At 47.3% G+C, this 20,875-nt stretch overlaps 2 protein-coding genes across 6 annotated transcripts in view; both read left to right on the top strand.

Moving 5' to 3' along the window:
* Positions 1–9,211, top strand: part of LOC107305798 (phospholipid-transporting ATPase FetA-like) — a 71,221-nt gene extending 62,010 nt beyond the window's left edge. For all 3 annotated transcript variants that reach the window (XM_015848364.2, XM_015848363.2, XM_015848362.2), the window contains exons 23-28: positions 1,138–1,361; positions 1,644–1,727; positions 2,504–2,749; positions 3,327–3,465; positions 4,928–5,058; positions 6,610–9,211. In XM_015848364.2, the coding sequence (XP_015703850.1) occupies positions 1,138–1,361; positions 1,644–1,727; positions 2,504–2,749; positions 3,327–3,465; positions 4,928–5,058; positions 6,610–6,831 (1,046 nt within the window). In that variant the 3' untranslated portion in view covers positions 6,832–9,211. The remainder of the gene's footprint in view (positions 1–1,137; positions 1,362–1,643; positions 1,728–2,503; positions 2,750–3,326; positions 3,466–4,927; positions 5,059–6,609) is intronic.
* An 884-nt stretch (positions 9,212–10,095) lies between these two features.
* The window catches only part of RUSC2 (RUN and SH3 domain containing 2), a 51,444-nt gene continuing 40,664 nt past the window's right edge, over positions 10,096–20,875 (top strand). Inside the window, exon 1 of one of the 3 annotated variants that reach the window (XM_015848387.2) lies at positions 10,096–10,214. The gene's annotated coding sequence lies outside the window, so the exon portion shown is untranslated. Of the gene's footprint in view, positions 10,215–15,657; positions 15,907–17,734; positions 18,158–20,875 lie in introns of those variants that run through there. The other 2 variants (XM_015848383.2, XM_015848385.2) reach the window with 2 other exon arrangements.

Here is a 20,875-nt window from a genome sequence, read left to right on the forward strand (position 1 = left end):
ATTTATGAAAAAAATCCCCTAACTATGTATAATTAAATTAAGATTATTCAGAGGGGCCTATTGCTAATCTTCTTGTGTGAATTTGCAAGAATTGATTAACTGGAGCTGTTTAATTAAGAAAGAAGAGGCTAAGTAGGGAGCTTCAAGGGAGATAAGTCAGGCAGCCAGTCAAGAAAGGACAAGAAAAGCAAGTTAAAAAGTGAAAAATGATAATTAGAAACTAACCCTGCCACTACAAGAGGGTTGGGACTTTGGGATTTTATCAACTCACTGTTCTGTAGAAACTTCAAAATCTCACCAACCCTCAGCCATCAAGATTGCCCTCATTAGTTACAGCTGTATAATTAGCTGTCATATTAAACTTTTGTCCATGTTTAATAAACCCAAGCTGCTATTAAAAGAGATGTGACTCTTCTATCTAATTATATGATTGAACTAATAAAGCCCATGAAATGTAAAGGCTGCAGATTGCATTACACAACTGTGCCTGATAAATCTATAAAGCACTTGACAGTTTGAAAGTTTTTCTTGTCTGAAGCAGTGTTTCAAGGCTGTTGGAAGGATTTCCATGCATGTAAATACAACTCATGTGTCAACAGAAATTAAAGGTGTTTATAACAGCAGCAATGATTTGTGCTGTTGGAAAATAAACTGTATTGCCACTTAGAGTGTAACTCCATTCAGGTAGCACAAGTCAGTTACTGAAAATGAATAAATGCAGCCTAAATCATAACAGTGCTGAAAGATCTGGTACCCTCCAGTTGCTCTTTTTCCTGAATACATAGGACTTTTCATGCAGTCTGGGCTGGAATTAACAGTGTCTCAGGGCGAGTGATTCATCTAAGCAGTGGGGTTACCTCAGCCCTTGCTGTACACTTGCTACACTGACCATGAATGACAGAATCATTAAGCTTGGAAAAGACCTCTGCAATCATCCAGTCCAGCCATCCACCTATAACCAATATTGCCCACTAATTCATGTCCCTCAATACCACATCTCCACATTTGTTGAACACCTCCAGGGACGGTGACTGCACCACCTCCCTGGGCAGCCTGTGCCACTGCATCACCACTCTTTCCTAGAATAACTTTCTCATAATATCCAACCTGATGTGACCAATAACCTCTTTGTTGCAGCTGCCCACATCGGGGTTGGAATCAGTGGCCAAGAAGGGATGCAAGCTGTCATGTCCAGCGACTACTCTTTTGGGCAGTTCCGCTACCTGCAGCGCCTGCTCTTGGTCCATGGACGCTGGTCCTACATCCGCATGTGCAAGTTCCTCAAGTACTTCTTCTATAAGAATTTTGCCTTCACATTAGTGCATTTCTGGTATGGATTCTTCTCTGGCTTCTCAGCTCAGGTAGGTCAGCTTCTGTGTTCTCATGATCTCCTTTAGCATTCCCAAAGAAAATATCTGGAAGTACTTTAAGTGGAAGTAAACTAAACCAGTTCTCACTGCCTCACTGTAAGGTATGCAGTCTGCGTCTGTTAGGTCCAACCCTTGCTCCAGCAGGACCACATCCAGGCAAATTTATAAGGCAGATCTACAAGGAGGAGACTGCTTCTATAACTGGATAATCTTGTGAAGAGAAGGAAAGGGCAGGGTTCTGCTAACATGATGCTTTGTTTTTTTTCCCTTTAGACTGTCTACGATCAGTGGTTCATTACGCTTTACAATCTGATGTATACCTCCCTCCCAGTGCTAGGAATGAGCCTCTTCGATCAGGTACCGTTTTGATCACTCATTGTATTATAGCTATATAGATGTTTTGTCCTCTGAGTCAATTCAGTGAAGCAAAAACAGCTGGCTCTTTGGCTAGCTGTTGTGATAATCCCTATAACAGATTCCTGTCAATGAGACCTAAGGGCACGAAAAAAAGGACCTATATATATATATATATACATTCTCTTGCCTTGTCCTGAGTGTTTCAGTGTTTGGAGATGTTTTGGGGTTAGGTTGTTGACACGAGTAAAAGATGCTTTAGTGCCATTCCTCTGGAGCAGCCACTGCTCACTAGCTGCTGTTCTGAAGCCAGACAAGTGGCTTTTTAATCACTACACTGAACAACGTATGATAAACAAATCTGAGGATCCTCTCAGCCAGGAGGTCCAGGTTCACCCTTCCTGCAGTAACATCACATACATATATATTTCACACATATATTTCTACCTCAGTAGAGACACAGCCAGAATGGTATTTTCTGTCCCTTAGCTTCCAGGAAACCCTTAGGAGAACAGAGCAGCCTGATTAAGGTGAAATGTGCCTTCATTTTATCTTTCTTTTTGCAACACTTGTCTGATTTCTCAGCACAGAATGGTGAAGTTCAGGATGGAAAAGAAGTCTAGGTGACCTTGATATGTGGCATGCTAGTCACTGAACCGAGTGAATTGGCTGATGAGCCTTTTCTCATGGAAATGAACGTAATGGGGACATGGCAACCTTAAGTGTTCTTATGTGGTTGGTTGTGTAGAGTCCAGCAAATATCTCCTCTCTATTTTCAGGACGTGGATGACCGTTGGAGCCTGCTGTTCCCACAGCTATACGTGCCTGGACAGCAAAACCTCTACTTTAACAAAACAGTGTTTATCAAGTGCATGTTGCAAGGAATCTATAGTTCCCTCATTCTCTTCTTTATCCCCTATGGGGCCATGTACAATACGATGAGAAGTGATGGGAAAGCCATTGCTGACTACCAGTCCTTTGCCCTGATGGCCCAGACCTGCTTACTGATTGTGGTGTCTGTACAGGTAAGGGCATCCCTGACTATATAGGAATCAGTTACTGTTTTAAGAAGGCAGCCTCTGGAGGGCCAGTTGTGATTCTGATAGCATTGTGTTTGCTGCTGCATCTTTACTTCTTGCAAAAGGAAGATGTGACACCAGCTTCTTCTCCTCAGTTTTACAGAACAGTAGATTTTTCTGTTGCAAAAATCACAGTTTCAGGAAGGCAGAGTTTTTGCTTTGGGAAGTTTACTATCAAAACACATTTTCATGGGATGTGCTTGAGCCACAGAACTGTCTGTCTGTGTCCTGGCAGAGGCTAGGACTGGATTTAGTGGAAGAAACTGCTAAGACTTGGAGCTACAGCATTCAGATGGTATTGGAACAATGAGAGAAATTTCTCAACAGGAGAGCAAATGCAGTAATGCTTGCCCTGAATGGTCTTCCAGCATTGTATGATCTAAGGCTTGGTATTTCTTGAGGGCTGAATGAACAGCTATCTTGGGTGTAGGGGTACAAAGGAGAGGACAAGATCTCCAGCTGTCTTCAAACCATACCAAATAATGAGGGCACTGACAACAGTTCTACTGTTCTGCTCTTTCAGATTGGCTTGGACACCTCTTACTGGACAGTTGTGAACCAGTTCTTCATCTGGGGCAGCCTTTCTGTATATTTTGCTATCACCTTCACCATGTATAGTGATGGCATGTACTTGATCCTCCCGGCCTCATTCCCATTTGTTGGTAAGCATTGGGACAAACCTGCATTGCACTCAAAACTATTATACTATGGGGCTTAGCTCTGCTAAGTGCTTCGAGTATGGGTTCTTGCCTCTCTGGAGGAAGTAACAGCATTTTATTTGCAGAAGGATGTGTGTTATGTTATAAACAAATTGATGTGCTAGATTAGGAAGGCATAGAAACAACATCCAATTAGACACAGAAAATGCCATAGGACAATGGTGAGCTTATACGTCAAATGCTCAAGGATAAAGAAACGCCACTGATGATTACCTCTTTTCATCTCTGCATAAAAACGTTCTGAACATATGAAAAAGGAAGATATACCTTAAAAATGAATCTCTCCTGAGACTTTAACCGGGGAGAAGATGAAAGGTTAACAAAGTAATTTAGATGTTTTTAATGGCTCAGTGTATCCATTTGCTGTATTGATGTGCCACTGTTAGGAGACCCTACTCCTGATGGCACAGAGCTTTTTGTTTCAAGTCTTGGATCAGTGTATGAATCAATACATTTATTTCTGGATGGACTGTTAAACCAAGACCAGTTCTGCCCATATTCACTGCATGGTCATTTTAGTAATTTCTGAGATTCCAGTCAGTGTCTGCACTGTATCTCCCAAGCAGATGGTAAAATGGCTTTTAATATCAAAAGCGCTGAATGTGAGAATGTCTGCTGAGTTTCCAAAGGCAGCTGGTAACTCGCTTGCCAGGGGTTTCTCTATCTGGTATTCTGCTGGTTCTGCTGAGGTAAAATCATTCATAATGCTGAGTGCTGCTTAATCTTAGTCTGAAACCATGCCTAAGGAAAGTGTCTGGACTTGGAAAAGTTTTTAACTTATTTTACTGGAGTGGGAATACAGTAGAATTTGGCCAAGTGAAGATACTCAGCAACTTTACTGCCAACTACAACATCGTTGAACACTGTAATGAGGGTTTTGTAGACAGTTTTCTCTATCCTACATTTCTTCAGTTTTCAGAGGAGCCAAAAGCCAGAACTTCGGTTTCAAAGAACACAGCAGTGTCAGACGTGGCAGCTAGTTTGCCCACACACCCATCAGATGCACACTCCTCTCCTAAAGGGCTGTGATCCCACCCATTCTGGGAAATGGTGCTGAAATTAAGAAGTGTTCTTCCATTTGCACCAGCATTCTGGAAAAAGCTGGGAGAGTTGAACTGCTGCTGAAGGTCTCTTGAACATTTACATCAATCTTCTGCATTGATTTTACTCTTTAACACGCCTCTCTGTCTGAGAGGTTGAATTTGGATGTTACCTTCCTGTTTACTCATCTCAGTGATAATGACATTGCTGTCCTCTGCAGCAAGTTCATTTCACTGCTGGAGAAGGTGTCTATATTTTGGTCAGCTTCCCAGTGTTTTGGAATGACAGAGTGATTGAATTGTGGCATTAAAGAGAATGACGGTGGGATGTACTGCTGATATGCTTTTAATTGTTTATTTTTCAGGTACTGCTCGAAACACCCTCAGCCAACCCAATGTGTGGCTAGCAATCTTCCTCAGCATTGCCCTCTGTGTGCTGCCTGTAGTTGGTTTCCGATTCCTGAAGACTCTCTTAAGGCCAACTGCCAGTGATAAGGTAAAGAGGCAATTTAGTAAGCCTAAAACCCTCTTCCTACCAGCCAGGCTTATTGCAGAAGGCCTGGCATTGCTTGGAGTGTACATCCCTGCAGGCACAAGTGTTGCCATCCATCTGGCTCCCAGTCCCTTGAGCAGGAGGACTGAATTTGGCTTTTGGCATAGCCCAAGCCACCTGCAGCTGGGACTGAGGCTGAGATTTATATCCTCAACACCCCACCCAGCATCCATCTTGCTGGGGATTTCTTTATTTCAGAAGTTATTTCATTTGTAGCCCCTCCAAAACCAGCTGCCCTCCCATGCCCAGGAGTCTGGAGGTGAGGTCGTTAGGGCAAGAGGAGGCTGGGAAAGATGGAGTGAGCACACAGCTCAGCTCAGCACAGCCAACGACCCCCGCACGAGATCAGCATCCCTGCAGCTCCCCGGGCTACCTCTCAAACAGGAGCATCTGCTAAATGCTGCTGCCACCTCGTGCTCCCTTCCTCTTCCTGCACCTCGCTGCGAGGTCTTCATCCCTCTTCGTTGTAAGGAAGTTGAACCAGATGACCTTTACATTCCCTTCCAACCTAAAGGATTCTATGATTCTGTGATCATCCTCGGGTTGCCCACAGATCTCCCCGGTTGCTCCAGGGCTGTTTGAGGAAGAGCAAGGGGGAATGCTTAGCCCTTGTAGAGGGGAAGGTGGGTACTAGGTAGGACGGTCCTTGAGACAAAGAGGAACTTCTGATGTGCAGAAATGGGCTGAATTTACTCTTCAGCTGAGCAGACTTAATTGTATTCCAGAATCCCACCCTCTGTGCACTGGGTGCGCATCAATAGTGCAAAACCACTTTGTTGTTTTTTCCTGCCTCTGGGAAATGAACTGTCACAGGATAGGGTAGTTTGGGCTTCCTGTTGTGTGGCGATCCCCAGAGGAACTTATATACAAGATTGACCCTTAGAGAGCCAAGTATCTACAGCATTGTCCCAGGCAGCAGGGACAGAGGAAGGCAGTAGGGGGTTATCCTGAGCCACATGGGGACAGAGAGCCTCCTACCTGCAAATATAGTGCACCGTATTTCTGCCCTCTGACAAAGGATATGAAAATCTATTGATCATCACCATCATAAAAGCCTCATACATATTGGAGATTCCCTCAAGTAGTCCTTGTTCTGGTTTATATAAGCCAAATTTTCAGTATTTCCTTACAGATCTTGCTTTCTGGACGTTTGGCTGTTGTTGCAATGACTTTTGCATGTTGGGGAATTTGACTGAAGTCCCTGAAAGAGCTGCAGCAATGCCACAACCAAGGTCTTGCAGAGCAGCAATCATCCCTTCCCATGCCTTATAGACAACACTACCACCAATGCCTTTCAGAATAAAATTAGTTTGACCCTTTTCTCAGCTGGCGAGTTCAGTTCCTGCTCTGCAGTCCCTCCCACCATCCTCCTGTTTTGTTAACCATTTTTGGGTTTGGACCCTTCTTTTTTCTCTCCTTTCTTTGCTCCTCTTTTACTGTGCTTGTGAATAACAGTGCATTTGCCATGTGTTCTGTTTTATTTTCTGATTTCAGGTCCTACTCAAGATCAAAGAAGCTAAAAAGAGGCCACCCCCACCATCCCCCAAGAGACGCCTGCGTCGGACCAGCACGCGCCGCTCAGGCTATGCCTTTTCCCATCAGCATGGCTTTGGAGCTCTCATTATGTCTGGGAGAAACATGAGGCCAAAATCACCTTTTGCCACCACAGGAACGTTTTCACCCAATAGTGACAAATATAAACACAAGGGACTATAAGAAGCAAAACCAACCAAACCAAAGCAAACCAAAGGGCTGGTGGGAAGGACTACCCAAGCAAGGACTTTGGCCTCTACTTTCTTCCATGTGCACTCTCTGGATTCAGCTCCTCTCCCAGAGCTGTGTCCTGCTCCTGGGCAAGGAGCAGGAGAAGCAAAACTGCCATATGATATCACTAAGGGCCTCCCTGGAGCAAGGAGAACATGCTGCAGGAGTCCCCTTCACTCCCTAAGATTGTAATGATCATCATTTTTATAACCCATACATACCTCAGAGCAAAGTGAAGTCCAGGCTGAGGAAAAGGTTGAATTGGCAATGTATTTTCTAATCATGTGCCTTTGGGTCTGTCGAGAATCCACTCTGGGCCATAATACTGGGGTGATAGTATGGACCCCAGATGTGCCTTAGGTCTAGCCATACAACTCGCAACCCCCCAGTCTTTGTAATATGTGTAATTCTATAGCCTTTCGTCTATTTTGTACACAAGCACTTTGGAAAGGATGATTTGGAAGTAACCTCCTTTCAAACCAACAGTTAATCACGTTTTTCAAAGGAAGGCCAGTGTCCCCCAACCACCCTGTTCCTCCATGTTCGGTTAGAAGGTGCTGCAAGCTCAGAGAGTTTTCCACTTGGTCAAGGGACAAGGATTTGACATTCAACAGCATGCCCTGTCTGCAATGCAGATCTGCTCTTGTGAAAGATCTTTGTCCTCACAGCCATCTCAGGTTTTGTATCTGGGCACCGGCCATTTCATTTAGACTTAAAATAGAAGGTCAAAAGAAGTTCAGGCACCCTTAAGGATCAGGCTCTAAAATCTAACACGTAGAAGCCTACATCACGGCTGGGCTCATCGGAACCTTCAGCACCAGATGGATTTCCCTCCAAATCAGACTGATGCATGTGCATATTTGAACTGATGGGCTCACACGAGAAATATCAGAGGGAAAGATGCTATTTCACTGCTTGCACAGGGAATCCTGCCCTGTACTCCACTGGCGTGGCTGGTCAGAGTAAGGGATGAAGCATGATCTGGCTGCTCTTTGCCCTCCCTATTGAGCAATGTGGTCAAGTTTCAGAGCAACTGGGTAAGGGCTCAGGGGCCTCTGCAGAGTTTCTCTGTGCTGACTGGTATTTTGTTTCTGAATGGTTCAGTCACCAGTTCCAGAAAGCAGGAAGCTCCACAAAATCCTATCAGTCTGACTGCCAGCAGAGGGACCTGGTGATCTGGTGGTGATCTCTAGAGGCTGGGATTGCTGGCAGCTTTGTTGCACCAGTACCAGCGGGCTACTGCATGGCTGCACAAGGATCTGTCCTGCAGTGCTGCTGAGCTGTCCATACTGAGCTTTTTTGTGTGTGCAGAGGACTAAGCAGCTTTGCCTGCTATATTTTCTCAGTTCCTTTTAAAGAACTTAGTCTCTTGCCTAGTACTGACTTAGAATTTTGCACACTAACCATCTGGCATTTATTGGGAGCTCTCTGCCTTGACTCTGAGCTACTGCTAAAGGCAATCCATGATGGCAAGAGGCCAGCCGTGTCCCCACTTCATCTGGTCTGTGCACAGCACCATGCTGCCTGTGGTCCCAGTTCCAGCAGCTACTGTAAGAGATGGTTTAAGCTCTAATAGAAGGTTTTGTTTCCCCACATTTATCTCAGCGCACATGAAATACCACTCTGTTGCACCTGCTGCTTGGGAGGCTTGTTGCTAAGTGTGGTATTAAATTTCAGCATAGCCAGTGCAAACCAGAGCTGGGACATGATCCAGGCTTCAGCAACCAGAAGCTGCTTGGTAGGGAAGGAGCAAATTCTAATTCAATTATCTCCCTTGCAAGGAGGTATCTAAATACACCAAGAGCCTTCATCCTGGCTGTGATATAGTGGGTGCTCATCACTTCCCTATGACTTATCATTCACGTTACGGATGTTATCATGGCTTTCTGATTAGGTTTATGTCTTTCATAGTCAGCTTTCTTGGGGCTGGAGTTAAAAAGAGATTGTTATGCAGGTGAGTAGACATCCACACAAAGCCCAGCCTGGCCTGTAGATCTATCAGAGTCATTCCCAGCATGTAACGCAGATGTTAATGCAGAGCAGCAGAGGCAGACTTTATGCTAAAAGAGCAAGGAAACTCTGAAGCTGTGCCATTCACATCATGTGGTTTACATATAAAGCACCTTCTGGCTAAAGGGGATTTGTGGAGGCTGCAAAGGACATGCAGGGGGTGGTGGATTTGTTGGGGAACTGTTTCCAACTACAAATATTTCAGTACTTTGATGAAATCTAGGTTTGAGACATATCATCTGGCAGTGATGTGTGTCCTGCATCACTTCTGATTTTGTAAAGTATTTTTTTTTAAATAAACAGAGAATATTGGGATTACTGATTCGCTGCCAGTCTGCTAACTGCTAACTGACCATGTGTAGAACCAGGCATTCAGGTTGTTCTGGCATCTCCTAAAGTGGCAGTATGGGCTGTGGCAGGCTGGATCTGAGATAACAGTGCCTTTAATAGTAGGTTTAAGGTTGGAAAGACCTCTAAGATCATCTAGTCCAACTGTCCACCTGCCATCAGTACTGCCCACTAAACCATGTTCCTGAGTGCCACATCTCTGCGGTTCTTGGACATCTGCAGGGATGGTGATGCTACCACCACCCTGGGCAGCCCACTTTAATGCATTACCACTCTTTCTGGCAGGACAGTTTTCCTAATACCCAACCTGAACCTCCCCCAGTGCCACTGAAGGCCATTCCCTCTTGTCCTGTCACTGTTATATGGGAGAAGAGGCCAACCCGCACCTTTCCACAACCTCCTTTTAGGGAGTTACAGAGTGGTAAGTTCTCCCCCGAGCCTTCTCTTCTCCAGATGGAACAACCCCAGTTGTTCCCCATACAACCTGTGCTCCAGACCCTCCCCAGCTTTGTTGCTGAACATGCACCAGCACCTCAATGCTTCCCTTGTAGTGAGGGGCCCAAAACTGAACACTGCACTCGAGGTGCAGCCTCACCAGAGCCAAGTAATGTGATATCTGGGCATGGGAAACTATAAGGAAAGAAAGCAAGCTGCAGCAGACCGCTCTGTACAGCGCAGGGCTAGGAAAAGCCCTGCAGGAGGCGTCTGTGAAGGAGCTGTAGCTCTTCCATTTCCTCGACCTCCTCTAAGGATGCTCTCACCAGACGTTTAACAGCATCCCTTCGACTCAGCCGCTCCTGTCTGTGGATCGCCCACCTCCCTGCCCACCTCCCCTCCTCACGGTGACCCGCCGGAGCTGGGGCTGCTCAGGGGAGGACCCCGGTGCCGGGGGCGGACCGGCGGCTGGGGCGGGCCGGGGGAAGGACAGCGGTGAGGCTCCGCCTCGGCGCCCGGCTGTAAACAGCGGCGCCGGTTCGGTAAGTGAGGAGGGGCGGTGGGCGGTAAGGGGATAGCGGGGATGTGGGGATGCTCTGTGTGTGCGCTGGTGCCTATAGAAAATACTGAGTGCCTTCTCGCCAGTGCCTGCAGGAGGGTGCTGCAACCCTCGCTGCGGTACGGGCGTGGAGAAATGTCGGCAAAACGCTGGGGATAAATAGGGGGGAGCCCTGCGGGAATGATGGGTTGTGGCGAGAGCACGGACGGTGCGCCGCTCGGGGTCGGATGCGGTGTCATAACCTGCTGTGCGATGTGCCTTTTAAAAGTGGTTGTGGATGGGCACTCAGCCTCTTACGGAGCTCTTCTGTTTGATAGATACATAAAACGTATTCCTTTAGCTCTAAAAATTATTATCATTATTGCACTATTCCATAATACAGTGATTTGAACAATGGGTTCTGCCGTAACACTTCTGTACGTCCTGGCCCATCGCAGAGCAGTTTTGGGGTCAGGAATGATGAGGTTGTGATGCTAACCATTTAAAATGGATTAAACAGCAGCCTCTGCCCCAGCAATGTGGGTGTGTTAGGGCAGAGGCACCTGGGGGGTGTTTTATGTAACTCCCTGCACGTGGCTGGTGGCTGTCACCTCGTCCATGTGCAGCCACACGAGGCTTTTCCAGTGACCTGTAGGCTGGCAGTCATTAATCATAAGCAGCTCCTGTGGCATGGGAGGCTGCGGGAGCACCACGTGCTGGCCCTGGGTTCTCTAACAGATGTGACTCTCAGCAAGGTCTGTGCTAGAAAGGAGCCCTGAGCATTGTGACCTGTGATAATTCCCAGCTGGGAACAAGGACAGGCATGTAGGGGACATTTTGGATACCTTTGAGCAGAGGTATTGCATCCTATGACCCCTTCAGACCACTGATACAACTTCACCCTAAAAACCAGCTGTGACAGCTGGAAACCTTCCTCTGATGACTGAATTTTTATTTTTCTTCCCCCTAAACGTGTTCACAGCACATTTATTCTCTTGTTGTTGTGCCAGCATTATCCTTTTGCTTCAGCAGTTTTGTTTGTCTCCTGTGATATATTTAGAGAGCAATCCTATCCGCTCTCTGCCTACATTTGGCTAGGCTAAACAAGCCAGGCTCTTAAGTTTCTTCTTGTTTTGTAGGTTTTTTGTTTCCCCCATGCTCTTTATGCACCTGTTCACTTGAGTTCATCATTTTTAAATGTGGATGGACAGATTTTTTTTCTTTTGTGTGATGCTCCTGTCACTAGTGCCTGTATAATAGTGCTGATGGTTCACTGCCTTGTCCAGATGGCATTTGCTTTTCTTAGGGCTGCATCATCTCTGCAATCCCTTGTGCAATGTTAATGACTGCTTTTCCAAACTTTGCTGTCAATATACAGTTGTCCAGCTCTTTCCTTGCAGCCCAGCTATCAGCCTGGCAAACTAGTATCTCAGAACTTCAGGTGAATGAAGCTTGAAAATGTGCCTTTCCTTCAACACAGACTTTCTGAACAGATTGAAATCTTCCTATTCTGTTTTTGTAAATGTGTTGTTTATTGCAATGGGAAGAAAATTTGCTCCAGCCCATGCTGGTGCCTGTGTGGGAGCCCTTGCCTGGGGCACAGCAGCAAAGAGATTACCATTTGGGACAGCTTTCTGGTATGCAGGACTGGGTGCTTTGATCCCTATAATGTTATGTTCCTGTGCACCAACTTCCCTGGGGTACCCAGCACCCAAAGTTCCTATATATCTGTGTGAAGCTGAGGTATGAGCTAAGTAAATATTTCTTCTCTCACTGCCTCATGCCTGATAATGTGGGTGGGTGCTGAAGTCATCATAGCGTCAATCTGTGCGTGCAAAGTCTGGTGTTTTTCTTATCCTTGGGGGCAAGTTTTCTCTGCAAGGGATGTCAGGGGCTTCTTACTGCATCTCCTTTCCTTCCAGCTGCTGTAAGCATGCTGGAGAGCTGCCATTCCTCCTTATGAAGACAAGTCCCTAGCCTCAGCCTCCTGCCTGGTAGCCACCTCCACCCTTATTTCAGGAGTCAAGACTGTGTTTCTGAATGGGTGAAGGTGGTCCAAGGCTCAGAGGAAGGGTACAGAGCTTTTCTGACCAGGCTCCATTTGAGAACTGCTGCATGTAGCTACAGCTCAGCTGCTGCTCAGTTTTTCCAAAGCTAGCCTGCTGCTGCCCTACTTATTATAATTCACTCTAAAGCAGAGGATGTTTTTCTCCACCTGGTGCTGGGAAGGAGCATCCTCTCTCCTGTGGCTCTCAGCAGGAAGGGCAGTGCCTCTGATAACCCCCGTGTCCCTGTCCAGCTGCCTGCACAACACTGAGCGTTCAGCCAGGCTCTGGGGCTGTAAACAGATCTGGCCTCTTCCACTCCCTCCACCCTCCCAACACCATGAGATGTTGCAGAAAATCAGAGCAAAGCCAGGCTTCCTCTGAATTAGAAAGCATGCCTTTCTACTGCTGCCTTTTAGTGGTTGCACTCTGAGTTCTGTTAACAGGAGATGCCTGGCTTTTGTACAGATGACCCCATTCCCCCTCCTAAATTTGAGATTTTGGCTGGAGATCCTGGGGTTGTCACCCCTTTCTGCATCCTCGTACTGAGGATCAGCAGGAGCTGCGACCAGAAAAATGCAGAACAAGATCATGCTGGGAGTCAGAAGCTGCCCTGAATTGTAGACTGAAATCTTCTGTCAGCTTGAGAACAGTGCTGTTCTCCACCAGCCTTGCTGCAGAGAGGCTGCCAGGCAAGGTCCCCATTTGGTGGCCTTTCATGGGCTGTGGGTTTGCATCCTTTGGGCCTTGGGCAATACCTAAAGCAGCTTCCTTACCTGCTGGCTGCCTCCGAAACCTCTAAGCCATGGATAAGGGAGCACTGAATATTCAAAAGGTGTAAGCCTTGTCTGCAGTTGCCCAATATTTTGCCCGCAGTTCTGCATCTGGTTCAGTTTTTGCTGTGGCAGCAGATGCTGTCTGATGGTGTTTGCTGTGCAGAGTGCCTGGCTTCCTAGGTTTTCTCTGCAGCAGCAGCGTGGCTGTGCTGCATATTGAGTGGGCTGATGGAGCAGTTGGCTGGGCGGTATGCAATGCACAGTATGTCTGCTCTGGTTTTAAGTATGCTAGAAAATGTAATGTCTAAGGCTGTTGATAGGGGTTATGGCTCCCTAAAACCTCCCTTCAGTCTCTGCTGGGATGGCAATATTTTTTATGAGCGCTTCCTTCACCTTTCTAGCAGCTGTGTGGCAAGGGTAGCTCTGAGATGAATGAAATGAAGTTATCCTGCATAGCTGCAGCTGGCTGCTGATGTTCCCTGTGGTTAGCTGTGCTGAAGCTGGGCCAGGCACCAGGTCCTGTTGCTTTTCCAGCTCAGCTTGGAGCATTTCAGGGGAAAGTTGGCTGGGAGGAGTTCTGCTTGCTCTGTCCCTCCCAGATGTTGAGGGAGGCTGAACATCTGCCTCACTCAGCCTGCCTTCTGCTGAACACTTAATTCCCCTCTCTTTGCCAAAGAACATGTACAAGAGTGTTTCCTGTGGACAGATGACTGTAGCTCTGTTCTGGAACATGACGCCTGGTTGGGGTTCTACTTGTGATAGTTGCTCACCTAGGCCCATGGTTTCTCCCCCCCTTCTCATTTTCTGTATGTGCATGCCCAGACTGGGAGCACTGGTTTCCGTGAGTGATATCTGTTATAGCCCATATTGGTATTTTCTGAGCATCTTCACAGCACTGGAGTCTTGTGCTGCCCTCTGTGCTTCCTATGGAGTCCTCAGTGGAAGATATCCACGCTCTCTGCTGTGGATGAATGCCCTGCTGACACCTGTATTTTACTGGGCCAGGCTATGAAGTCTGTTGTTAAACACTGCCTTTGGATGCTGTCAACTCGTCTGTTAATTCAAATGCTTTATCAGACAAAGGCCAATGCCTGTCTGTGTCAATGCCTGTCTGAGAGAAGGCAGAAGCAAGTGATGTGAATGTATGAAGAGTTTTCTGGCTGTGGTGCTGGTGGAATTCCTGGTGGCTTTGTCTGGTGGAAGGGAGCACAGTAACACAGGCAGCCTTTGTGTGGGCCCCGGTTTGCACTGCAGCACAGCAGTGCTTTTCCCATGGATGGGGCTTGGATAGATTTGATAACACTATCTCAGCCCTGCCAAGCTGATGTCTACAGAGCAGTGCTTCTCCATAAGGAGCTATGTCGCAGCAGGGGGATGTAGTACACCATCACACTGCAGCTGCCTTGATTTCCTCCCTCCCTTCCTCCTCCCCAGGGAGGCACCTCATGCCACACGTTCTCTTCTTATTTTTTTTAAGGCAGATCCGAAAGCTCTTGCAGTAGGATGAGCTGCTGTGCCTGCACCATTCTCTGAGTGCCAGGCACAGCTGTGGCTGTTGTAGACAGCATGCAGCCAGCAGGGTGAGATGTGCAGTGCCACATATCCGCTTCTACCTCTGCTCCCCTTGGCTCCTGATAAGGAGCTGATTTATGATGGAACAAAATCAGGATGCTTTGAGCCTCTTCATCTTGCAAGTGTGTGTGTTTGAGTTATCCAACCAAATGTCTACCTGTACAGAAGGGCACATTTTAGGCTTGTATTGTGAATTCCTCCATCTTTTACAGATTATCTTTATAATCTCCTCTACTTTCTAAGCAGTAAATATCTGCGTTTTTCCCTCCACTGAGAACTGGGAAGTTCTTGCTGGATCTGCAAGTCTATTTGCTGATGGTAGACTGCTGTAGATGCTCCTATTAGGAGCTGCAGCAGGAATCACTGTTATTTGCTGTTCACACCACTTGTCAAACCAATGGGTTTTCCTGGAGCTGTCTGAGGCTGTAGCAAAAGCAACCAGACAGTGATGCCATGTGATTTTTGTCTGTCATTCAGGTTGTTGCAGGTGGATTCTTAACTGTGGAAACCTGAGTCTGGTATCTCAGCAAGACAGACACTTTGGGAACACCTGGCTTGGAACTGAGTCATAGTATAACCTCTGCATCGTTCCCATACTGCACTGAACACCAATTTACACACTCATGAGCTCCAATGTTTTGTGTCTCTTCCAGCAGGACAAATAAAGAATTTAAAGCCCCTGTAGCACTACCCAATTCCCTGCCCCCTGCAGAGGAAAAAAAAAGAAGAAAGAAAAAGTCTCTTGGCAGCCTCAAGCTGTTTTTAAACGAGACAAATACCTCGGGTGCCTGTCTGCCAGAGCCTCTAGCTTGTACATCGAATCCCTTTTTAGCATGCTTCTCCATGCATCTATATCTGGCTCTGGCTCCTTGCTCAGGGAACGTGACCTCATCATTGTTTTGGTATTTCCAGTGATTCAGCCCCGGTCCGGGGCAGGGAGGAGTTGTTCCTGGTGCAGACTGATGGGCGTTTGTGCATTGCTGGAATTCCAGCATGGTGCAGCCCCAGCCCTTCCGCTGCCTTGACAGCTCTCCTGCAGCCCTCAGCTGATGCACTGCATTCCTGCCTGGCAGATGGCTTGGGCACAGCTGGGAGAGGGACACAAGCTCCTGCACTGGGGGCTGGTAGGGATCACCATCTTTGCAGCATACCTGCCTTGGTGAGGGTGAAACAGAGAACAGTGTGCCTGGAGAAGCCACAAGGATCTCTGCTTTATGGGTGGAAAATGCAGAATGCTTATTACTATTTCCAGACTGTCAGCATGTCTTAAGGACTTGAACTTCATCACAGCTTCAGAAAATCGGTGAGCGTTGTGATGCTTGTTTCACAACTGGGGAAACTGAGGCATGGGGTGCTGGGCTTCTAGGTTATTCAAACCTAACCTGGGGAAGTGACGCTGATGCTGCCTGTCCTCTCTTGAACTGGCTGAGTTTCTCCACTGAGCATGGAAAGCAGGTCAAGCAAATTTTGTAGAAGGGCAGTAAAGCTGGGGAGGGGTCTGGAGACAAGTCTTATGGGGAGTGGCTGGTCATGCTGTACTGAGGGACATGGTTTAGTGGGGAAATGTAGGTGGTAGGTGCAGGGTTGGACTGCATAATTTAGGAGATCTCTTCCAACCTTGGTGATTCTGTGATTCTAAGCTGAATGGTGCTTCTGAAGCAAGACAAGGCCAGACTGTACAGGTTCCTAGACCACATCTTCTGTTGGTACCATCTTCTTCCATCTCTCCATATGTGGTCTGAAAGCACAGAGGAGAGCTGCAGTTGGGATTCCTCAACCAAGTTCAGTGCTTGTGGCTGGCTGGGGATGCTGTAGGGCTCTCACTTATGCCATGGGAGGAATGCAGTAGCTGTAGATGTGCTAAGCCGTAATGCAGCCATGATCTGAGTGCTCTCAGCTGCCTTTCTTGAGCTTGGGTGGCTGTGAGTAGTTTTAAAGATGTTTGGGATCAACTGGTGTTAGCCATCCCCTGACTGAGGTTAGCTGGGCTGCAAGAAGCAGCTTGGTTGAAGATAAGACTTCTGTATTGTCTTGCTTCATGGTGAACTTGCCTGTCCGTATACAGGAATCACAAAAGCTGCCTATGCTGGGAGAAGCAATCCATGTATGGAGCCCATACGGATGAATGGGTCTTTGGAGACTTAAGTTATGGACAGATTTTGTCCCAGACAGATCTGAGGACTGGCACCTGGCACCATGTTTTACTGTTGTTACGCTGGGAAGTTTTCCCTTTGTTTTTGTGCAAGAGTAGCCAAAAGCTAAGAGAGCTCATCTTGAGTTCAGTTTTGAGGTGAGGGACAATTTCTGCTCAGTAGAGGGAAAAAGCACAGAGGCCCTTCACCTTCCTCACTTTCCTCCAGCCCAAGGAAAGGGTACCAGCAGATGCTGAGAGTGTCTACAGCGTAGATGTCATTTGCTACCAAACTCTGTGAACCTCCTGTTCTTTGTCAGTACTATCCCAGGTCACTTATGTGAGCTGCATGCCTGTCTGGCACCAGGCATACTGAAAACAGGCCATTCCTTCCATCATATGTATCCTGTAACAGCTCCTGAGCCTCTCAATGAGATTTTTTCAGTGCTAGTTTAATGGGCAATGTCCAGACTGCACTCATTCTTTCTACTGCTAGTTCGAGCTGTGTGAGCAAAGCCCTCAAACCCTTTGACACAGTGCTTCTTTGCTGAACAAATTGCTATAGCCCTCTCTTCCTTACTTGGTGCAAATCCAAGTTGTGATCCAGTTGATATCCTGAGATGGGAAAGAAAGAATGATAGAAGGAGATTCCAGAGGTGGAAGACTGAAGGGAGATGGCATACCCCACTGACTACAGAGTCTATGTGCATGGGAAGTAGGCACTGAGAATGGTCTGCTGGTCCTCCATAAAGATGGAGCAACGCCTTCCTTCCCAGCCATGATGAGCTGCTGAAGCTGTGTACACCAGAGAAGATGTGGGACTGGTGTGTCATACATGGGTGGAAAACTGCTTAGATCCAAGTTGCCTGGCATTGAAGGAGCTGCTGTGGAGTATGGAGGTGGGGCTAAGGGCTGCTTTGCCCCATGGGAGGCAGCTGCCCAGCCACCCAGCTGCAGGAGAGCTGTCCCATCACAGTGCCTTCTTTCTGAGCTTGCTCTAAATGGCTCTCTGTAACTCGAGCTGCATTTCTGCCATAGTCCTCTCCAGAGTGCATCTGTATTTACACTGGGGCTTTCATTAGCAATCTGGCCCTTGTGCTGCCAGCAGCCCACAGCCCTTGCTCGTCTTTCCTGCCCACGCACTTGGTGAGCAGCCTGGCACTGCTGTCCCCGAGGAACCCCCAAGCCAGCTCCCATCTGGAAGAAGCATCGTGTCATCCTACAGCCCTGCCATCCTACAGCAGCAGGGGAGCTGCCTGCAGAGACCCTCACATCCAGGCTAGCTGATCCCCTTGGTTTGCTTCGGGTTATCACTGGCTCTGCGTGCTGCATTCCTCCTGCTGCTCTCATGCAGTTGCTGCTTTGCCTGACTCCCAGCTGCTGTGCGCTGAACCCACAATCTGGAGAGATTGTACCTGTCAAGGTAGGAGCTCATCCCTTCTGTTTGTTGTGCTGGAAGTGGTGTGACCAGTCCTGCCCCACCTGTAGGGTGTGCTTCAATTCATAGCACCTGTCTGGTTTTATTCTCTGTTTGGTGGCTATGATGAGCATGCAATATGCTGAAGTGAGAAGGAACTCACTAAAGGCAAAAATCAAGAAAGTTCAGTAGGCTCTGTGCCTACTGTGGCCTGAGAGAAGGCGTCCTTATCCTAGCAAATATATGCAGGGAAGATATTCTGAATAGTCTCAAAAGGCTGTCTTTAAATTTTTTCTTCCTTCAGCACTATGGAACAAGCTGTTTTGCTGTGGTAGGGCTTAAGGCTGTTGTTTCTGGGGTGGAGGATAGTCAGCTTGTTGGTCTGATGCCCTCTCCCCAGCTACTCTTGCTGGCATTTTGTGTCCACCACTGTACCCCCTTTTGGGGCTCACCAAAGACTCCTTTCCCTGCAAGAGCCCAGGGCAGATAAAAATGAGAAGGCAGCAGCATTTTCTTCTGTCCCCGCCATGTCTGAGTACAGCTGTTCCCTTTTTTATCTTCAAGGCAGCTGATATGTGCCTACCCATATGTGCACAAGTCATTCATCTTCCCCACAGCCCCTGTACCTGGGCTTTCATACCATCTTGAGGAAAGTCTCCTAGATAGGACAGACAAGGTTCTCATGCCTCTGCAGGCAGTGCTTTCCTTCTGAGAACTGACCCAAACCCTGTTTTATGGCCACTAGCATCTGCAGTTTCTGAGCACTGAAGAAGAGGGTCCTCCTCAGCACACCCCGCTCTCCTGCCAGTGGTGTATAAATAGTGCCCACAGCTTACTATTTTGGGGACAAGCTCTTCCCAGGATTCATCCAAAGAGTTATGTGAACAAATGTTAAAAATAACACCGAGCCCTGCCCAAATGCTGGCGTCGGTTCAGGCAGATTGCTGGGGGCTCCTGACTGGGGGCTGCAGGATGGGGTTCAATGGGCCTTCCAGTGCTTTCTGCCTTGCTAACCACAGAAGAACCTGACCATCAACAGATCTGCTGGTCACCAGGAAGACGTGGGACTTTCACTTCTAATTAGGTCATTTGCTCCTGAGCTTTCTCTGCACGTTCTGACCCATTATCTCTATGTATTACAGGAGGTACACAAGATGCCAAGAGGGGTTCACCTGCTGCCAGCTCCCTGCCACTGGATAGATCTGATGCCCTCCAAAAAGCCTTCTGCTGTAGCAAGGGCATGTGCGGAGATGCTGGCCTTACTATTAGGTTAATTGTGGAAAATGTACAAATTTAATGGTATCTGTGATGGATTAAAGTCTGTTGCTTTGGACATCTTTGCTATTCAAATAATCAAAAATGTATCTTTTAATGATGTGGTTGGTGGCTATACCTGGAATCCTACTGCAGGCTGCTGGGATATTGGGGAGCCATGTTCCCTGGCAGCCAGCATAGACTGCACCTTCCTGCTGAGGAGCCAGAAGCTGCAGTTTGTTGCCCTCAGGCTGTGTTTTGCCTTTTGGTGGTCAGGTCCTATACCAGGTGTGTAATTTTCCTGCTCTCATGCTGCTGGAGCATTGGCCTCTGCTGATTTCAGGCAATAGGCCAGAGTGGCAGACCCCACTGTGCGACTGTATATGGATCCCAGAGCTCACTTAGGAATGCTTCTTTAAGCAGCTTGTGCTCAGTGAAGCACTATCAGAAGACAGAGATGCTGTATCATGTCTATTCTTCTGCTCTAATAGGAGAGGTAGGAGAAGTTTCTCTCTGTGGGACTGCAGCCATCATTGCTGTTATGTGGCTTAGTGCATGGAGCTCTGCTTACAGAAGAAAAGATCTGAGTGTTCTAGTTGCAAACTTGGGGACAACACTTGGGCTTATCTGTTGGTTCTGAGTTGAAGGCAGCAATGTCATGGGCAGGGGTGACTGTGCTTCTGTTTTGGATGCTGGGATTCAGAACTATAGCATCAATCCTTCCTGAAAGCTCCTCAGCCTCCACTGCTGCATGTCCAGATGCATATCTGCTAGTTTTGCCTTTGTAGGGGAATGGTCAGACACTTCTGCAGTCTCTAAGTACTTTCCTTTCTGAAGGGCTTGGTTTGTGTTAAACTAATACAGAAAACTGCTGTGAAAGCAGTGCTCATGCAAAAATTGCTGAAAAGGTCATTGCTCCTGCACCTTCCATACTTAACGTCCTCTGATATGGAAGGGCTAGCACTGGCAGATGTTCCCAGGAACAGAGGACAAGTCCTGTTACAACATGGAGGCTGGGAGTTTTCTGTTGCACTCGTAACTGGCGAGAGTACAGCAGATGCTCATGTTCTGGTTTTGACTGTATTATCTACCTTCTGCAGCTCTCACTGGCCATCTTCCCCTTCTAGCCATTTAGTTGGGCTTCTCTTTACTGTGTGTCGAAAGCCTCTTGTTGAGATTACACACAGGTTGGAGTATTTTCTTAAGTGTATAATGAACCCCACAGGCTTCAGAATTGTCTGGATACATCACAGAGATTAAAAGCGTATTTCTATTTTTTCAGGTATTGTGAGGGAAAATAAGCTTTCTGGGAAGCCAGTCCTTCACCAGGGACTTCTTGCTCCTCTGCCATGTCCAGCCAACATATGAAGTCTCTGAATCATCATCATTGATGTTTATTATTAGGCCTGGGTTAAGGCTCTGTGATGAAGCTCCTGAGGGCTCTTTCAGGTCTCTTTCTAGCCTGGAATG

Source organism: Coturnix japonica, chromosome Z (genome assembly GCF_001577835.2).
Source record: "Coturnix japonica isolate 7356 chromosome Z, Coturnix japonica 2.1, whole genome shotgun sequence".
In the NCBI taxonomy this organism is placed as follows: Eukaryota; Metazoa; Chordata; class Aves; order Galliformes; family Phasianidae; genus Coturnix; species Coturnix japonica.